General features: G+C 40.9%; 2 protein-coding genes across 4 annotated transcripts; one reads left to right on the forward strand and one right to left on the reverse strand.

Annotated features, from left to right (window-relative positions):
* Window positions 1-11,199: 11,199 nt before the first annotated feature.
* On the forward strand, window positions 11,200-14,011 carry LOC107811393 (uncharacterized). Of its 3 annotated transcripts, none has more exons than XM_075219582.1 (3): window positions 11,200-11,413; window positions 11,534-11,618; window positions 12,875-14,011. In XM_075219582.1, the coding sequence occupies exons 1-3, from the start codon at window positions 11,336-11,338 to the stop codon at window positions 13,789-13,791; spliced, it is 1,080 nt and encodes a 359-aa protein (XP_075075683.1). In that variant the 5' UTR covers window positions 11,200-11,335; the 3' UTR covers window positions 13,792-14,011. The 3 variants fall into 3 exon arrangements, with proteins under 3 accessions (XP_075075683.1, XP_016491801.1, XP_016491802.1); XM_016636315.2 differs by having other exon boundaries at window positions 11,534-11,600; XM_016636316.2 differs by having other exon boundaries at window positions 11,269-11,413; window positions 11,534-11,600; window positions 12,880-14,011.
* A 1,140-nt stretch (window positions 14,012-15,151) lies between these two features.
* Window positions 15,152-19,458, reverse strand: LOC107811391 (protein EDS1L). Its single transcript, XM_016636310.2, has 3 exons — window positions 18,064-19,458; window positions 16,214-17,017; window positions 15,152-16,135 (listed from the first exon to the last, which is right to left on the reverse strand). Exons 1-3 carry the CDS (start codon window positions 18,385-18,387, stop codon window positions 15,434-15,436), a joined length of 1,830 nt encoding a protein of 609 aa, XP_016491796.1. The 5' UTR covers window positions 18,388-19,458; the 3' UTR covers window positions 15,152-15,433.
* Between the last annotated feature and the right edge of the window lie 375 nt (window positions 19,459-19,833).

Raw genomic sequence — 19,833 nt, forward strand, 5'->3', positions numbered from 1 at the left:
GAATTTCAAGGTCGAACTTTTGCAGTAACAACGCCCAACGAACCAGGTGCGGTTTGGACTCTTTCTTCTCAATCAAGTACCTGAGAGTTGCATGATCAGTATATACAATTACCTTAGAGCCAATTAGGTATGATATGAACTTGTCGAATGCAAACACCACGGCCAGCATCTCCTTTTCAGTCACAGTGTAGTTTAGCTGGGATCCACTCAACATTCTACTAGCATAGTAGATTGGGTGCATTAGCTTGTCTTTTTGCTATCCCAACACTTCCCCCACTGCGTAGTCACTAGCGTCACACATGAGTTCGAATGGTTGCTCCCAGTCGGGGGCGACAATGATGGGTGTTCTGACTAGCCTCTTTTTCAACTCCTCGAATGCTACCCTGCAATCATCAGAAAACAAGAAAGGGTGATCTTTTTCTAACAACTTATAGAGAGGGTTAGAAATTTTTGAGAAGTCTCTTATGAATCTCCGGTAGAAACCGGCATACCAAAGGAAGCTCCTAATTGCCTTGACTGAAGTGGGAGGTGGAAGCTTTGCTATCACGTCAACTTTGCACGATCCACCTTGATTCCTTTACTTGATACCCGGTGTCCCAAGACTATGCCCTCTTGTACCATGAAATGACACTTTTCCCAATTAAGTACCAGGTTAGTCTCAATACATCTTTTCAGCACTCGGGTCAGATTTATAAGGCACTCATCGAACGAGTTTCCCACCATTGAGAAATCATCCATGAACAACTCCATTATGTCTTCGACCATGTCAGTGAATATGGCCATCATGCACCTTTGGAATGTGGTAGGTGCATTGCATAGGCCAAAGGGCATCCTCCGAAAAGCATAAATGCCATATGGGCAAGTGAAGGAGGTCTTCTCTCTGTCGTTTGGTGCAATGGAGATCTGATTGTACCCTGAGTACCCATCCAGAAAACAGAAGTGAGACCTTCCTGCCGATCTGTCTAGCATCTGATTAATGAAAGGAAGTGGGAAGTGGTCTTTCCGGGTGGCCAGATTTAACTTTCTGTAGTCCATGCAAATTCTCCAGCCCGTGATGGTTCTTGTAGAGATCAGCTCATTGTTATCATTTTTGACCTCCGTCATGCCACCCTACTTAGGAACACATTGCATCGGGCTAACCCAGTTGCTGTTAGAGATTGGGAAAATGATTCTCGCATCCAACCACTTTATCACTTTTTTCTTCACCACTTCCTTTATATTGGGGTTCAACCTTCTTTGGTGTTCCCTGGAAGGTTTGTGTCCCTCTTCCAGCAAAATTTTATACATACAATAGGCTGGGTTGATCCCCTTAATGTCTGCCATGGTTCACCCAATGACAGTCTTATACTCCTTGAGTACCTGTAAAAGTTGTTGCGCCTGCACATCTAACAAACTAGATAAGATAATAACAGGTAATGTGGAGTTAGGTCCAAAAAGCTCATACCTGAGATGGGCAGGCATTGGCTTTAATTCCAACTTTGGTGGTTCTTCTATGGATAGTTTGGCTGGAGGACTTTCTTTTTTTTCTAAGTGCAGGGGCTCGAATTCAAGAGTTCTATCCCAGAACCATCTACCCTGTAAAGCCAACACCCATTCTGCCAATTCTTCCCCATTCACCTCATCTAAACTTACCATACATGCAGCAAGAGGGTCCTCAATAGTCAGTATTTCATCATCAGCTTCCACAATTACATCCAGGGCATTAATAAGAGAACAATTGGCGAATTCACTTGGTCGCCTCATAGATTTCTACACATTGAATGTTATCTCTTCATCGTTCAACCTCATCTTGAGCTCCGGAGTCTAACAATCAATGAGAGCTCTCCCAGTGGCCAAGAACGGCCTTCACAAAATTATGGGAATTTCTTCATCCACCTTGCAATCTAGAATCACAAAATCTGCAGGGAACACAAATTTCCCTACCTGAATCAGCACGTCATTTAAGATACCAGAAGGTCTTTTCACGGTCCTGTTAGCTAGCTACAACAACATAGATATGGGTCTAGCTCTTCCAATCCCCAACCTCTTATAAATCGCCAAAGGCATAAGATTTATGCTGGACCCCAAATCACAAAGTGCTTTGGCGAAAGCAAAGTTGCCAATAGTGCAGGGAATTGTGAAATTCCCTGGGTCAAACAGCTTCTCAACAATTGGTCTAGTCACCACCGCACTGCAGGTGTAAGTAAGAGTCACCGTGGCCAAGTCTTGGAAATCGAATTTTCGGGACATCAAGTCCTTCATCATTTTAGCATAACCAGGCATCTCCTTCAAAGCATCAATCAATGAAATATTTACCTGGATTTGTTTCAGCATCTCCAAGAACTTCTTGTATTGTTCCTCTTTTCGGTACTTGGCCAGCCTCTGTGGGAATGGTGCGGGGGTCTCTTCTTCCCAATGATTTGGGCATTTTCTTTGTCAGCTACCACCTCAACTACCAGTTCCTGGGCTGTCTCAGCTTCTTTCTTAGCTTCAATCTGTGTGTTATTTTCTCCCTCGGCAGGCTGCACTGTCACCTCTGTCAGTTTTGTTGAATCATCTAGCTCAATGGGCACTGGTACAAGTGTCTCAACCTGTCTACTTTCTCAAGCCCTCTCTTGCTCCAAGTCTAATTCTCTACCATTACGTAGACTCACTACCATCAGCTGCTTCGGGCCTTGATCTTTTGGATTTATTTGAGTGTCTACAAGTGATGTCCCATGAGGAGGATTATTCAAAGACATCAAAATCTGGCCCATCTGCACTTCAATATTCTTAATAGCTGAATTATGTGTGTCTACTCTTTCACTGATTTTTGCATTTGACCCAATAACCTACTGCATCATTGCCTCAAGTCGAGCAAACCCATCTTCCTATTTTCCACCATGCTGCTGCTGAGGAGGATGATAACCCTGTTGCTGATTTTGTTTATTATATCCCTGTGGCCTTTGGTAAGGCGCCATATTATTGCGATGTCTCATACCTCCCATGTTTCTATAGTTGAGCTGTGACTGGACTGGCCTGTACGACTGATTTTGTTGGCCCCAGTTTTGACCACTTTGTCTCTGGCCTCCATAATTAGACACATAATTCATGTCCTCAGGGTAGTGATGATGATCACTTTTTGCATTCCACTAGTTACCAATTGGCTAACTAATGCAAGATGTGCATAATCCCCATTGGTAGTATATACAATGTGTACCTGCTGCTTCTGCCATGACTCTTCCACCTTTTTGGTGAGTATACTCATCTGTGTCATTAATGTGGCCATGTTTTCAACAAGAGTGTTGGATGAATCTAAGGGCACTGAGTGAACTACTGGAGTGATAGGTGCATTCCTGGTTGTCCACCCCGAATTTTGTGCCATCTTGTCAAGTAGACTCTGACTTTCTCTCCATGTTTTACTCAAAAATGCTCCACCAGCTGAAGCATCCACATTACCCTTCACGCCATCTACCAAACCCATGTAAAACTACTGCCCCAACATTTGATCTGGAATACCGTGGTGCAGACATATAACCATCATCCCTTTGAATCGTTCCCATGTTTCTTGCAGTGTCTCCATTGGTCTCTGTTTGAAACTCAAGATTTCATCAATTTATAGAGCAGTCTTGTTGGGTGGGTGGAACTTGTTTACAAATTGCTTGACTAACTCCTCCCAAGTTGTTATGGAATTAATGGGGAGTGAATTTAGCCAAGTCTGGGCAGTTCCTGTCACTGAGAATGGAAACAATAACAACTTGATTACTTCCTGAGTTACGTTGGACTACCTTTGAATTTTGCAGATTGACAGGAAATTATTCAAGTGTTGTTGGGGATCTTCGATTTGTGACCCCGAAAATAGTCCCTTGTTTTGTAACAAGTGCATCATGTTGTTCGTGATTTGAAACGATTCAGACTGTATCTGTGGGACTAAAATCGTTGTGGCCAAGTTGTCTGTTGTGGGTTGTGCCCAGTCATATAGTGCAGCTTCTGGCACAAGAGATACCACTGGCGCTAATGGTGCAGCTAGGTCTACTACGTTGTCTCCCATGTCTGGTTCGAAATGTTCAGTTGTTCGTTGTTGTTTGTTTTTCCGGTTGGCCCGATTCAAGGCCTTGAAAACTTTCTCGAGATCTGATAATGCTTCAAATACTTCACCAGTTCTCGATGAGTTTCTAGGCATACACTTGTATGACCAATCCAACAAATGTTAAAATTTCAATGTATAGATTAGGTATAGAGAAAACTGATTACACTAAGAATTATTGTATTTCTTTCAATTGTAATTGATAACACCGTTAATTCCCCGGCAATGACGCCAAAATTTGATCACGCCCAACTATGCCTTATAAAAAGGACTCGCGGACGTTGCAAATATAATCTGAGTATTTCACCCAGAGTCGAACCCACAAGGAATTAACCTATCAATTAATCTTGTCAGACTTACTAAATTCTACGTAATCAACTTCCCAAACGTTTTGAATAACAATTGAGGATGTTTCTACAAACTAAGACTGACTGTAATTAAGAAAATAAAGACTAACTATGATTAAGTTGTAAACAATTAAGGGAAGGATCAAAGGTTATAATTTCCCCTATTGATGGAATCCCTTTCGGTTATGTTTTACATAGACTCGCCTAATCGTCTCTTTCAATCATGAGCACTCTTATTACCGTAAATCTCTTTCGAGTAATCACGACAATATACTAGACGCACTCTCCCGAGTTACGCTAGCTGGCTTTGTTTATTACAACTCACTTTAGATTGCACCCCAGGCTTCGTTATCTATAATCCCTCCTTTAAACGCTCGGTTATTGATCCCTCATATACTCTGGGAGTGGTGTTGTTAAACAATTACCTAAATATGCAATCTCTCCCAAGTTATGCATACTAAATAAGCACAGCTAATTGAGGATCCTATCAATTAACTACAACAAGAACGTAGTTGAACAAATAGAGATTAAACCAGGCAAACTATATTAACATAACAAGAAGTTCATCCTTCAATAGGTTCCATCAAAACCTTAGACTAAATTTTTAACTACTCATAATCGTGTTCATAATTTTCCAAATAAATTGCATAATTAAATTACAAAGCAAAGATGAAGGAATGAAGAATTTGATGTCAATCTCCTCCGGAAATTGCTCAAAACGTATTCTCCCTTCCACAATAGCCTCCCTAGGTCTAAAATATGTCAAAAGTCTTCAAAATGGCATTTTTACATGTATTTATACCAAATAGGGTCGGGCCCAGATGAAAAAATCCTTTCTTGCCGAACTAGGACTTAGCTCTGTAAAAATTGAACAGCTGCGCCGCAGGCTGCGCCGCACCATGCGACACGTTAGTGCATTTTATCTGTAGCCTCAACTTTTCGCTTTAGACAACATTTTACACTGCTTGCGGCGCCCAATGCGGCGCATCAGTGTAGTTTTCTCAGAGTGAACTTGTTTCATCCTCTTTTAGCATCCAGACTTGATACACGACCCCTGAACACGATCCCGGATTAATGTATTAGGCTTTTACTCAGACTTCAAAGCTCCAAATTAACTTTTTAGCTCCGGATCGCTTCTTACAAGGCATAAAACACGTACTATGTGTAATTCACTATCATTTGAGCTCAAATGCACGTAAAAATGCAATCATTGGAATGTAATACCACGGCTAAAACACGGGTTTCTAGCCTAAAATATACGCCAAATAGGATTCCAACATGAAAATGATGTACCGGGCCAAACGGTCGAATGAACCGTGCCCGTATGAGCCGAACCCACGGCAACAAAATGACATGTATTTGTGCCAACCAATCAAAGAATGTCTTTACCAAAGCACCTCATACTCCAAAGGAAACTCAACGTTTTCTCAACAAAGATTCCTCCGCCAAGAGCGCCCCGAATACTCGGAGACTAGCGTCAATAACTCAACACCTGCAAGACCTCAGGGTCGGAATCTCTGAAATCGTAAGCCCTCAATGAGGCAATTCCGAGCTCACGAGTAATGGCTCCCGAGCCAAAGCAAACTCGATGACTCGAAGACTGTCACCATTCGCCGTTCGTTAAAAAACCCGAGACCGTAAGACCCCGAGTGGGTAGACTCGGTCTAATAAGAACTATTTAAGGCAACAACACAAACTATAAGACCTCAAGAAAGGCATGAATCATACTTGTACCAAGTATCAACAAAACTGTAAGACCTCAAGCAAGGCATGAATCATACTTGTACCAAGTATCAACAAAACTGTAAGACCTCAAGTAAGACATGCATCATACTTGTACCAAGTATCAACAAAACTGTAAGACCTCAAGCAAGGCATGAATCATACTTGTACCAAGTATAAATAAAACTGTAAGACCTCAAACAAGGCATGAATCATACTCGTACTGAGTATCAATGACACAAACTGTAAGACCTCGAAAGGCATGAAAATTTTGTAAGACCTTACTACAGGCATAAACTCAATCCCGAAGTTGAGGCTATATATTGCATTTGTAAGACTCCTGAAAGGGCATACCCTCGATATAGACGCCTAAACTACTACACTCGGAACCAAAAATGGCTCCGGCCAAACACAAATGACTACGGTCATATGGCTGTACCAGCCAAATTAACGCGACTCTGGGACACCCGACCGTCACTGCAAAATCATATGCCATTACTTCGAATCTACTTCGAAAAGAACCGGTTAAACAGGCTACTCTCAACAGGCAAAAGGGCTTTGACCATGTCAGCTCCAAATCACAAGGTTTCGAGCTTCTCAGCCTACGAGCCAAACCTTCCGAGATGCTCTAACATCGCCGCAAATGACTTGAAATCGAGGTTCTTCCCTAACCGATGACGGGTCAGACAAAATTATTTCAAAAAGTCCTTAACGAGAGGAAAACAAAGCCTACATATGCCTAAGGTCAAAGCGTAAGAGCCATTTTTGCCGGCTAACATTAAAAGGTCACTTCGACCCAAGTCGTAAGAGCCATCATCGCCAACCCACACAAATGCAAAACTTGAGGGTCAAAGTGAGCTCGAGTCGAAACCTGATTCTGAGACTTAACCCGAAATAGTTAACTACATATGCCTAAGGGCAAAGCGAAAGAGCCATTATCGCAAGTAAGAGCCATTGTCGCCAACTAACATTAAAAGGTCGTTTCGACCCAAGGCGTAATAGCCATTGTCTCCAACCCACACAAATGCAAAACTTGAGGGTCGAGTGAGCTCGAGTCGAAACCCGACTCAGAGACTGAACCCAAAATAGTTAAAATAAAAATGCCTCAGGGCAAAGCATAAGAGCCTTTGTCGCCAACTTAATGAGCCTCAAGGCTGTGCATATAAGGGATCGCTTTGATCAAAGGAGTAAAAGCCATTGTCGCCAGCCCATATAGATGCAAAAGCTCGAGGGCCAAATGAGCTCGAGTCGAAACTCGACTAGGAGACTAAACCCAAAACAGTTGAGAAAAAGCATAAAAGGCCCCGAGCCTGCCTAATGAGCCCCAGGGCCGTATCACGAATCTAAGAATTCTTGCCAACTTTAAAACGGGATCACCTGGCTGAATTCCAGACAAAAATGGGACTGGAAGAAGCAAAGCCACAGGGTTTACTTTATACATATGCCAATATAAAAGTACTATGTACAAACAGGAAAATCGACGGAATCCTAATATTGTCATGCCTACATTCTCAATGGCTCCCCCGAGGGTTGCACCCCAACAGCTATGAGTCTCTCAACGGCCCCTTCTCAATGGCATCTTCCCTTTCCAGGGATTTACCATTGTTTTTAGCATAGCCCGAGATGTCACCCGACACACCTCCAACATCCTGCTTTCGAGAATCCGGCCAAGCATGGTCCACAACTTGAGGTAAATCCGGGTTAGCCTCCTCATACGCCCTCTCAACGCGAGCACTTGCGACAATGGCTTCCTCTCCATGAGAGGATACAAGCGTTGCGGCTTCGGCTTTGATCCTAGATAGTGCAGCTACCAACTCGGAATGGAGACCTATGTACTTGTCAATGTCCTCCTTCGCATCCTGGAGCTGATGCTCAACTGAGGTTACCTTCCCCAGGAGGGTGTCCCTCTCGGAGGTTATTTCCCTTATATACCGACTGAGCTCGGAAATTTCAGCATCTCTGGCCCAGAGCTCCTCTATCAGCAGGGTGTTTTCCTTCTCAAACTGCACAAATCAAGTCCGAAATGTTGAAGGCACTGGAATCTACCAAGGATTCAGATAGTAGTAAATGGGGGATGAATAACATGCTTGGTAAGATAGGCTTTCTCACGCTTGCGACGGTTCACCTCATCTTGGTATTGGGTGAAAGCCTGGCTGTAAAGTGCTTTGGTCTAAAGCCACGAAAAAGGACAAGTTAACAAAACAAAGATCGAAGCAGCCCAGAGTGGCGGACAGGATTAGCAAAAATTACTCGCTCGCAAAGTCTGCCCATTTCGCCAAAAATGAATGAAGCGTTAACCTCGGGAATTCCCTCGAGAGTGGTTGGCGGTCTCTCGGGCGCATCTACGCCTTTGACTGGTGCCCCTACATTGGAGGGCTCTTCACGCGGGGCATCTTGCACTCCATGAGGCGGTAGAATCACTCCCTGAGGAGAATCAATAACGATCACAAAACTGGCAGGTCAATCAAAGTCTCCATCCCTTGTTTACCCTGGACCCCAGAGCTAGGACCCTCCGAACTGCCTACCAAGGGCACCTCAACTCGGGGAGAATCCTGGCCGCCAGCCAACTCGGGGGTAGTACTCGATATTCCGTCCGTTGCCTCCCCACCACAAAGATGGACCGCAGCGGCATCAGGCTCCGGTTCAGAAGCCTCCATCCCCACGGCCCGAGGACCGGCTGAGTCTATACACTCCTCAGGGGCCGTTAGGAAGCTACTTTCCCCCTCATCTTCAACTCAAGGGCTTCCCGCCGTCTCCGGGGTCAGAGCTGCCGGGTCGACCTTAGACTCTTCTACCTTAACCCTCTTGAACTCCAGCGGCCCGACCGACATACCCCCCTACCTTCTCTTCTTCTCACCAGGCACTAAGGCGTCCCCATCTACTTCTCCTTCGTCAAAGGGACTTCCCCAGACCTACACAAACGTAGAAGTTAAACACAAAGAATGAAGAACACTACTAATAGCAATTTGCATCAAAGGGTGCGGATACAACAAAGTTCGGAGCTCACCATGATCTTTGGCTTCCCACCGGGCTCGAGATAAATCTTGCCATACTCGTTCGACATATGGGCAAAGCGAGTATAAGCGGCCGACCCAATCCTGGAGGTCCGAAACCGCACTGGGGTAGGTTGCTACGGCTAAAAAAGCAAGAGAAGTAGAGTTAGATGCTTGGAGAAATATTGTCAACGAGAAGCGAAGGAAGACCCGACAACACGTTTACTTACGCCCAACACTCCACCTCTCGGGGAATGACATCTTTTCCGCCGGGATCAGGTCAGAAGTCCTCACTATGACGAATTGGCTTGCCCATCCCTCATTGCCAAGCTCCTCGGTACAGGCAAAGAGGGACCTCAGGGCTCGACAACGGAGTTTGATTAGGCCCCCGCGGAGGAGACGAGGACTATACATCCTGATCAGGTGGTTGAGGGTGAATGACATCTCCTCTATCATGTTTGTGTAATGCCTGATCATATAAACAACGCCAGAATGAAGGATGAATTTGACCAAGGGTTACTTGATACCGTCGATAGAAGTCGAGAATCACGGGGTCGATCGGGGGCGAAGATGGCCCCATTGGCCCCAAGGTAAACGGATAGGTGTACACACTCAAGGATCTCCACAAGCACGGTATCCCCCCAGTGACAGTCAGCCCTCACTCTTTCGATGTCTATTACCGAGCGGATATACCCAGTCACGGGCTCGCGACGCTCTAGTTTCGAGGAAGGTCTCTCGACCTTAAAATCGGAGGTCATCGCAAAAGATCCTGGGACGCATTCCTCAGCATGTGGAGGTGTGGCCACTTCACCTTGAGAAAAAAGCGAAGATGATGAGCCCGCAACCTCCTGAGAAGCAGAGGTGGAAGTTTTCGCCATCCCTAGAAGATTCTGGAGGAAGAAAAAGAGCGGCGTTCCTGAGAAAGAACGAGAGCAAAGGAAGAGAGAACCTTTTCAGGGGTTTGGGCACGCAATGGGTTATAGAAAAGAAGAAGGGGAGTATTTATAAAAGCACCGTATGTGCATTGAAGGAGGCCAAGAGGCAGCCAACTACCATAGTCAATGCGGAAACCTGCATGAGTGTCGTATCTTGGCATCTTGTGGCTATTGCCGATTGCAAGAATATTGAAGGAGGAGGAGGAAATTCAAGGTCGTTTCTTATCGCTTCCAATCTAAGAAACGCGAAGACTATCTGTATGTGATAAAACCGGGGGCCCGATTTCCCCGTCATTAGGTCACCTCGCGAACATGCTTCTCAAGGTTCGAAGCCGAGGTCGAGACCCACCTTTGGGAGCCTCGGGTTTCGGCCCCGGAGGGGCAGCGCGTACTAACGGCTATAATAGGGGAGAGGGGAGTTCCCAAGGCACGCCGTTGATATTGACAGAGCCTAATGCTATCTAGTTGTCTCATCCCTCTACTTTTATTATTAATGCATTTTGTACTATGTTGGGATTTCTCCTCCTATATAAGGGGGATCCTTGGCCCTTTGTAAACTCTGTTACTCCAACTATTCTACATGAAATATACAAGAACTCTTTATTTTCTCTCTAACATATTCTCTCTCGGTATTATTGCTCATATTTATTGCCCGCATATTTGTTCTTCATTTATTGCTGGTTATTGGCCATAAAGAGCCTCCCTAAATTATATCCTAACTGTTAGCCCTTTTCCGATTATCCCCGATAGCTCGAGCCCGAGCCCAGGCATCGACCTCGAGGCCCCTCATCGGTCAGTCCAAGGCCAGAATAGCTAACCATTTGGTTTGATTATAATTCCATTTTAGCTCGCATTTCATCTTTTATCTCCATATATATAACATCAATTACTTAACAACTAACATAAAAATAGATCACGTATTTTTAGAGTCCCATCAACAAGTTTAATTGTTATTATCATTTTCACGGTAAACACTAGTCCTTTTAATTTATTTTTATCCAACTAAAATTTAAAGTTAAAAATTGGGTTTCAATTGAGAGGGTGTAACTTATTTATGGCGTCATTTCCTGAGAAAACGCATAGATTTGGGTAAAAATCAAGGGCAAAACCGGTACACTGCTTATATATAAAAGAGCCGAGCGTTGCATTAAGCAAATTTCCGTTATCTTCTCTCTCTATATCTATAATATAACAATCCACCTATCCTTCTAATTTCTAAATTCTTTGAGATATTCCTCTGATCAATTTAGGGTTTTTGCCAAATTTGATTACCGAGTCGACTCAGCAACCATAATGGGTTCCGATTTAATCGCCAATGCTTCAATCCCCATGCTTTCCTCTAACCCCAAAGATTTCGCCAAGAAAAAAAGGGTAACAATTTGTTTAATTTGTTCTTTTTTCTCTCTTTCAAATTTCTGTTTCCTTTTACATTTTAATTAATTATATTTAAGCTTTTTTCTTTCCAATGTGATTGAGTTTTAATTTCCTCAGGCGAATCGGTCGGCTAAGTTGAAGCAGTGCAAGCTTGATGCTCGACGGGAACAGTGGCTTTCACAAGGTTGCTTAAAGTTTCTCCGTATCTTTCATGCATTTGTAATCTGCCCTTTTTTTTTACAATTAATTTTTTTTAAAAAATATTTATATTTATCTTAAAACTACTCAGATCAATTGTAAATTATTATTATTATTATTATTATTATTATTATTATTATTATTATTATTATTATTATTATTATTATTATTATTATTATTATTATTATTATTATTATTATTTTATTATTATTATTATCAAATGTAACGTTGGGTACAGAGGTATTTCACATCCATTAAAGTTGACATCTTTGAATACGTCTGTGCTTTTGGTATTTGATCAATCTCAAGATTGGTACTTTTGTCCAAATTTATATGACACTCTTTCCTTTTCTAGTCTGTCCCAAAAAGTATGATATATTTATATAATTAGAAAATATTTAGCTTTACAGCTTGTTTGGATGGCTGTTTCCCATTGTATATGTTGTGTTGTTATCCCAAAACAATGTTTGTTTTGATTGTTTGGTTAAAATTGGTTGTATTGTATTGTTGAATCTATTGTTCCGGAACAATGAAAAGTCCCATTTTTTAAAACAACCAATTTGGTGTGGTGGGATTGTTTCCTATTTTTCTTTCCAATTATATCCTAACTTATTACTTTATAATTCTATTTTACTATTTACTTTTTTGTTATTTTAATCCAAATCTCCTAACCTATAACCTACGTCTTCATTCCGTTTTTCCTTCTGCCTCTTCCAACTCCAACATCAAGTATAGGTTTTGCCTTCTTTTTGTTTTGTTCTTTCTTCTGCTTTGATTTGTAACTCCAATTCTAATTACTTTATCTCCAATTAGCTGTTTAATATTGAGTTTTAATTCCAATTCTAATTGCTTTATGTGTAATTCTTGATAATATTTAAAACAATTGAGGGTATTTTAGTAAACTTATCATCAAACAACAAAATGTTATTTGACAACAACAAACAATACAATCTATCCAAACGTTGTATTCATAAAACGATACAATACAATACCATTCAATACAATACGATACATTATAAAAGGATGGGTAACAATGATCCAAACAGAGCAACCTTCCACTGTTACCCTCAACGAGATAATCTGTAGCCACACAAATGTCTATGGCTTATTTTAGACCTCATGTTTCAATGCCTTTCTTTCATTCATTTTTAACTCCATGATTAGTCAAACACGGTCACATAAATTGGGATGGAGGGAGTATTAATTATGTAGTTTTCCTATTTGTATGTGCCTTAATTCTTGGTGATTGGGCTTGTGTAGTGAAGAATAAAGGCTCCAATGAGGAATTGAATGGTGGGGGAGGGGCTCCTGTCCAGAGGATGCACTTTGCTAATGAGAGGAGACGATTGATGGAGAAGTTAGTGATAAAGCCCAGAGGAGAAGAAGAAGAAGAAGAAGAGAATGGAGGTTGCACAAACAACTATAGTGATTTTGACTCATCTTCTAATAGCCCTACCAGCGACACTAGTAGCTTGTTGGAAGGGAATGATTCCGGGACGAATTTCACAGGTGGCAGCAGCAGGAGCAGTAGCAGCAGTAGTAGCAGTGGTGGGTGTTGTTCAGGGAGTATGAGTGAGGAAGATAATGAAGGGGACGATGGCTGCTTGGATGATTGGGAAGCTGTTGCTGATGCTTTAGCTGCCACCGATGAGAAGCAGGAGCAGCTTAGCTCTAGCTTGGATTCAGCTCCAGAGAGGGATGAGAATGTGGTGCATGTGAGTTCTCCAGAAGATCCTGATCGGCCTGAATCGGGGCTGGATATATCAAAGCAGAAGTCCAGGGAACCTAGATCTCCTGTCAGCTTTCGAGCATGGAGGCCTGATGATGCCTTCCGTCCACAAAGTCTTCCGAATTTATCGAAACAGTATACTTTCCCTATGAATTTGGGGCGGCATTACCGGGGAGGCTCTGTATGGGGATGTAAAAGTTTATCGATACCCACATCATGTCCTATATGCTGTGAGGATTTGGATTTTACAGACACAAGCTTTCTCCCTTGTCCTTGTGGGTTTAGGCTTTGTCTCTTTTGTCACAAGAGGATTCTTGAGGAGGATGGGCGGTGTCCAGGTTGCAGGAAGCAGTATAAACATGACCCACTTGAGGTAGAGACAACCGAAGATGCAGGAAGTCTGACATTTCGACCGTCTCGTTCTTGTAGCATGATATCAAGGTCGTAGGATTTTCTGTGAATGTGTATGTGGCGTCCTCTTTCTCCGTGTGGCTTGACTTTGTTAGACTCAGTTTTTTCTTAGCATTAGATGTTTATATAAGACCGAGATTCTGAAAGCATGGTGGAACTGTTATGGTTCTCTTATAATTTTGCTCAATGTAATATGGTGCTTGTGCTGATGTAGAATACTTGTTTTGTGAATAAATAAGCTGGATAAAAGTTAGGTAGATTGAATTTGATGATATAAAGGTCCTTGTCTCGTTGAGCACTTTGTCACCTTCTAGATTACCATGAATAAAAATGAGTGAACAATTGGACATCAAACTTTGCATGAATATCTTCTCTCTTTTAATATTTTTGCTGCTCTTCATCTCGACTGCTTGTGATGAATCTGAGTAAATGAGCAACCAATATTTGTTAACCGGTCTGTTGCTTTCACTTATCTCTTCAGTTCATTTTGGGATTGAATCACAAAATGCATCCCCACCACATTATGGGCTTGTAGTGCGGCAGATAAGTATTGATAAATTTTTTGAGACAAGCTATGTATTAATGCTCTACCTTAAGGTAATAAGGAAGTGAATTGATATTTAGATTCTCGTGTGACTTGCTAATATTCTTGTGATTTTTTGGAGTCACCTTAAGGTGTAGGGTCTTTTTGAAGTGAAGTAGTCTTGTTGAGTTTACATTGATCATCTGTATGTTTGACGTTCTTATTTTTGTCATCGTTGTTGCATTCCTGACAGTTCTATATTCAAAGTGTGCATTACTTGTGTGCTTGCTGGACATTTGGATAATATTGCCGTTGAATTCAAATTGTGCATTCAGTAGTTTCTTGAACCTGTAAAATGGGATGATTCTAGGGTGGTGGGGGCTGTCATTTAGAAGTATGTCAAAAAATGTCCTATACCTTGCTTTGCTTCCCCTCTCAAGCTGGTAAATATTGATATCAAGTCCTTCAATATGGTTAGTTTTGTTGAAGGCTGACATTTACATGTAAAGCTTCTATTCAATATCTCAAACTTTTTCTAAGCTTTATCTCTACTGTCTGCTTACTGGATGTTAACAAGATTATGTTAGTGTGCCAATTGTTTTTAAAGAAGTAGCATTAATTATGTGGTGTTGCTCGTTTTTCCCTTGTACAAGTCGATTGGTTTTCCATGGAGAAGAAGACTTTGGACTATGGTTTTCAATAACAATGAGTGACTTTAATATTTGGCATCTTGACCCTGGCCTTCTGCGGCTATTATGTTGTTCATATTTCTTCCTACTAAAAAAGTTGTGTAATCCAAGTTTTGTCAGCGTGGTTAATTTAAGGAATTCAGGTTCTTAAAACGTTCTTACTTGGGGAAAACGTGAGCATGTAGTATCCCACCTTAAATACTTGAATGTTGGTATTCTTGCTACTATTCCACCATACAAGCAAAGCAGTTCCTAGGAACATTGAGGCATTTTCAATTATCTGAGGTAAGAAGCTCTTATTGAAGTAATGTGGTGCTTTCAGCCTATCCAGACATTTTTCACTAATGCACCATCTGGCTTCTCTTATTAGGGAATTGGACTAGGAGTACCAGCAAGCTGGCTAGGACACCATCATTATCAAAACATTAGGGCGTTGGCAATGGCATAATATGGAGCTGTAAAAGACGCTAAGAATTTATTTTCCCTGATATCCAAGATGTCAGTCTGTGCTGAGTAGGGAGTTGTTTCCACCATTTGGTAAAGGTAGACTCAGGGAAGAAAACATCATCGCCCAGAAGACCACTCTGGGACCAATCCCATGCCTTTGTTTCTAAACTCAAAATCCTGTTTTGCACTTCCATAATTGGCTTGTTTCTTAGTTCCTCCACTTCTGCCCAAAAACAAGACTCAGAGCGTTCACCTGTTTGCACCCTTTCTTCATGCTCTAACCATCGTTGTGTGAACCTATAACGCTTCGGCCTAGCCCTGATCATGTAAGGTCCTGTATCTTCATTCTTCAAATGCCTGTAATAGTTTGCAATATCCAAGGGCTCAACTTGCAGGCGGAACTGTGTCCCTAGTTTTATCCATTCCTTTCGTCCCTCAAAACTATCTGGGAGCTCATACCTTTTCAACATTTCAATGATTTCGTCCCATATTCCTGCTAGCTCGAGCCTTTTCACATTAGCATTGAAGTCATCTATGGTTTCTTGAAGCTTGAACGCATCATAATACCCGACTTTCTGAATATCACACTTGGTCTGGTACTCCTGTATCTTGCTTAATCCTTCCGTGATGCTGTTCTTATTACCATCAATCTTTTCCTCGTTCTTCCTTTTCTGCTTCTCCCATTCTCCTGCTGCACGAAGACACAACCGTGCTCTTGTACTCTGTAACGTGAAAAAGAACCCGTTACTTTGAGCTAAATGTGAAAATCAACACAAAGAGCAAACACATTTATCACTTACCAGGCCTAAGTCATTCAGGGCTAAATTCATAGTTACCACTTCATCACTAGCTAATGCAATGGCATTTGAAGACAAGGGAATATCGGTAAGATTATTGAGATGAACCACATCCAGCATCTCTAAGCTTTCCTGCATTTCTTTTCTATATAACAAATGTTCGTTTAAGCTTCTGGCAACAACTTCGTCAACTTCTGTTTCGGAACTCATTTGAGCACAATAGAACAGTAACTGCAGAACAGCATCTGGATTCTCAACGACCACCAGTTTCCCATTTCCAGTGCAGAAGATGTAAGTTCCGAAAGGTCTATAAGGGCTGAGTTGAACAATGTTAGAAACTGTTTCTAACAAGAAGTTTGTACATCCCTTCAGATTACATGCAGCATAGCTTGCAACAGAGGATGCACTCCTCATTACAGTCATAAAGAAATTCTTCGATGCATCATTTGATCTTACAACTGCCTCATGCTGATAATTCCGGGATTTTGGATTGATGAAGTCAAAGATTGCTTGAAGCCATTCTTGAATCGATGAAAGGGGAGCAAACATCATCTGAGGAACGATATCATACTTCATGACAAAATGTATGAAGTAACTAGCCCAGTTTTCGCGCCTGAGGGCATGAGACCATATTCTGTCACCAACAAGAGGGGATCCAAAGGTTATACAGTATGGATAAACTAGGTTGTCATTTGGTCTTGTGCAACAATGTTCCAGACACCATAGGGCTGCCAAAATCGCAATAGGGCCACCCGACGAGTGCCCTGCAAACACTATCTGTTTTCCATCTGACATCGCCTTCTCCACCTAAAACGAACAGTTCCCATGAATCAACATTCAGTTTCCAAATTAAAGATGAAGCTATGAGGGTTAATCTTTGTTAGTCTAAAGAGGAATCATCTTGAAAGATATTTGATAGGAATCAGTGTTTTAGTTTGACTTGGGAACATATTCTTGGACATGAAGATTTGATAACTAAGAGCTAATAAAGAGGAATTAAGTTGGCTAGATCAGCATGATATTGTCAGGAGTGGAACTTCTTGACGCTGAGATAACCCTCTCTGTCTCCCATTGTTGAAATTAACAAAGCCGGTCTTGGGAGGAGAGGCGGATTTAGGATTTAAACGTGATTGATTCAACCTTTAAGGTTGTTAGACTAAATTCATTGTACTTCTAAAATTATGCGTTTTGTTGAAATATTAGAGGTTGTTCACACACATATATAGCTTAGTGTCGAAAATATTAAGTATAGTTGAACCCGTTACACAAAGATTGCATCGCCTCTGCCCAGGAGACGAGGCAATAAAACTAATACTCACATCAGGTCTAGGTCACCAAAGAAGAAGGTACTTTTAAAAGAAGTTTGAATTAAAAATATAATTCCTTATTTAAAGATTGTTTAGAATATGATATTTTTTTGGGGACAGGAATACACTCAGCTTTGAAAACCTTTGTCTAAAAAGAAAGGAGACAATATTCAATCTCCTCTATCTGCTAATCCATTTCCAGTGCTATCATATAGTATACACTTGAGGTTCTTCCTTTCCCCTTCTGGAACAGTCCCTCCCTTCAAAACCCCACCTCAAAAATAAAAAAATTGAATCTTTTTCCACAATTCACAATACTATTTAGCTAATTAATTATCATATTTAAGACGGTGTAAAGAATTCTAACATTGTCACTATAGTCTAAATTGTTATAACACTGTTGTTCAAGTCACCTTAATTTGATAGTGTATACACAAATCATACATTGTCAGTGCACGGAAGTTAAACATTTAATCACCCAAAACGAAAAACAAAATACCACCCAAAAAAGAGAAAGAAAAGGAACAAGATTATCAAACACAGTACCTCATTTTTAAGAGAAGAGTCGTTCAATATGTGTTCAAATCTGCTAGCAAATGCTTTATTAACCATGGCTACCTCATCTGTGCCAACACTTTTCAAAGATGGAAACAAAGATATGTTAATTTTTTTCTCTCCAAAACAAGTGCTACTGTACCAACCATCAACAGACCAATTTCCAGCAAAAGCAAAAAAAACATCCATCGATCCACTTTTTTTCTTGTAAATATAAGGCTTCCCAGAAGACAAACTGTGAGCTTCCATAGCTAAGTTACAAGCTTTCTTGATCAGCTCATCTTTGACTTCTCTCCCCTCTTCAATTCTCACCATTTTTGCTAGCAGCTCAAAGATGGGAAATATATCTGTTTAGTTATCAAGAATCTTAAAGAAAGATTGATGGTTGTGATGAAATGAAGCTAAGGAAAAATGGGGTTTTAAGCTTTTGATGAATGAAATGTCGAGGCATTGACTTTGGAGTCATTGCTTGACTCTTGGTGCGGAAATTCGAAAACAGTGGCAATCGAGGAAATTTCCTCTTCATTATTCTGCGTGGTGTCACTAATTCTTTATTTCATGTATTTTACTATTCTTTTCATAAATTTAATAAGTTACTATTAACTTTGTTATTTTCATTTTATTCTTAACGTGCTACTTATATTACTGCTATTATATTTTTCGCTTAAGAGGTCAATGAATAGAGTTGAGAATCTTAAAGCTTTTTAGGATCATATACCACATTTGTTAAAAAAAGTTATATTCTTCACTTGAAGTTGAAGATGCAAGTGGTACCCACTCAAGGACAATTTAGTTGTGCTCCCTTGTTTACGTTCCATGAGCTGAACCACAGATTTGGTGGTTTCAGACTTACACATGAGTCCCAATGTAAGGTCAAATAAGTACTTTTAGAGGAAGAGAAGCCTTTATGTTTTTTCTCTTTATAAAATTTTACAATTTATATGATACTTACTTTTTAGTTTGCTTCAAAAAATATATTTATTTCTTATATTTAAAAATAATTTAACTTTAAAATTTCATTTTATCTTTAACGAGATGATTTATAGCCAAATAAATATTTAAGATTTATTTTACCCCATAAGTTTTAAAATATTTTATTTTTTCTTAAACCGTGTCCAGTCAAACAGTGCCATATAAATTGGGAAGGAAGAAGCAAAGGATTGGAAAGGAGAATAATAAACTTGTTTTGGAACTTTTTATAGAAAAATACAAATTTGTGAAGAATACAGTTGAAGAAAACTGTTAATGTGCTCTTTTTTTGAAGGAAAAAAGGATTAGATCCTTTGAACTGACCAAGATATAAACTATAAACTTACGCAGTGATCACACATGATTACTCCAAAAAAAGATGATAAAGTTGTGAAAGATAAAAGATAGACAGGTAATTTTGTTGGAAAACTTGATTGAGTTTTCTCCATTGGATTAAGTTTAGTACCTACTGCTACTAACTAGCAAAACAAACAAGAGTAGACTAGTTTCTGTTGGGATTAAAGATTGGTGAACCGGAAATGGAGGGAAGAAAGTGGAGGGAAAGTGAGCTCCCTTTTGCTTTGGAAAGAGCAAAGTGTCCCTCATTGGTGGGTGGTGGAAGGAAAAGTGAATGTGCTTATTGCTTATATTGAGAAAACACTTCTCTTGGTGTTAAATGGATTGGAAAGAAAGTAAGCCTCGCCCCATCGTCGTTGCTCGCTCGGCTTCGGTTTCACCGGCATTTTTGGTACCAATATTCCGGTGAGTTAAATCGTTCTATCCTAGGAGGAC

Source organism: Nicotiana tabacum, chromosome 8 (assembly GCF_000715075.1).
Source record: "Nicotiana tabacum cultivar K326 chromosome 8, ASM71507v2, whole genome shotgun sequence".
Classification (NCBI taxonomy): Eukaryota; Viridiplantae; Streptophyta; class Magnoliopsida; order Solanales; family Solanaceae; genus Nicotiana; species Nicotiana tabacum.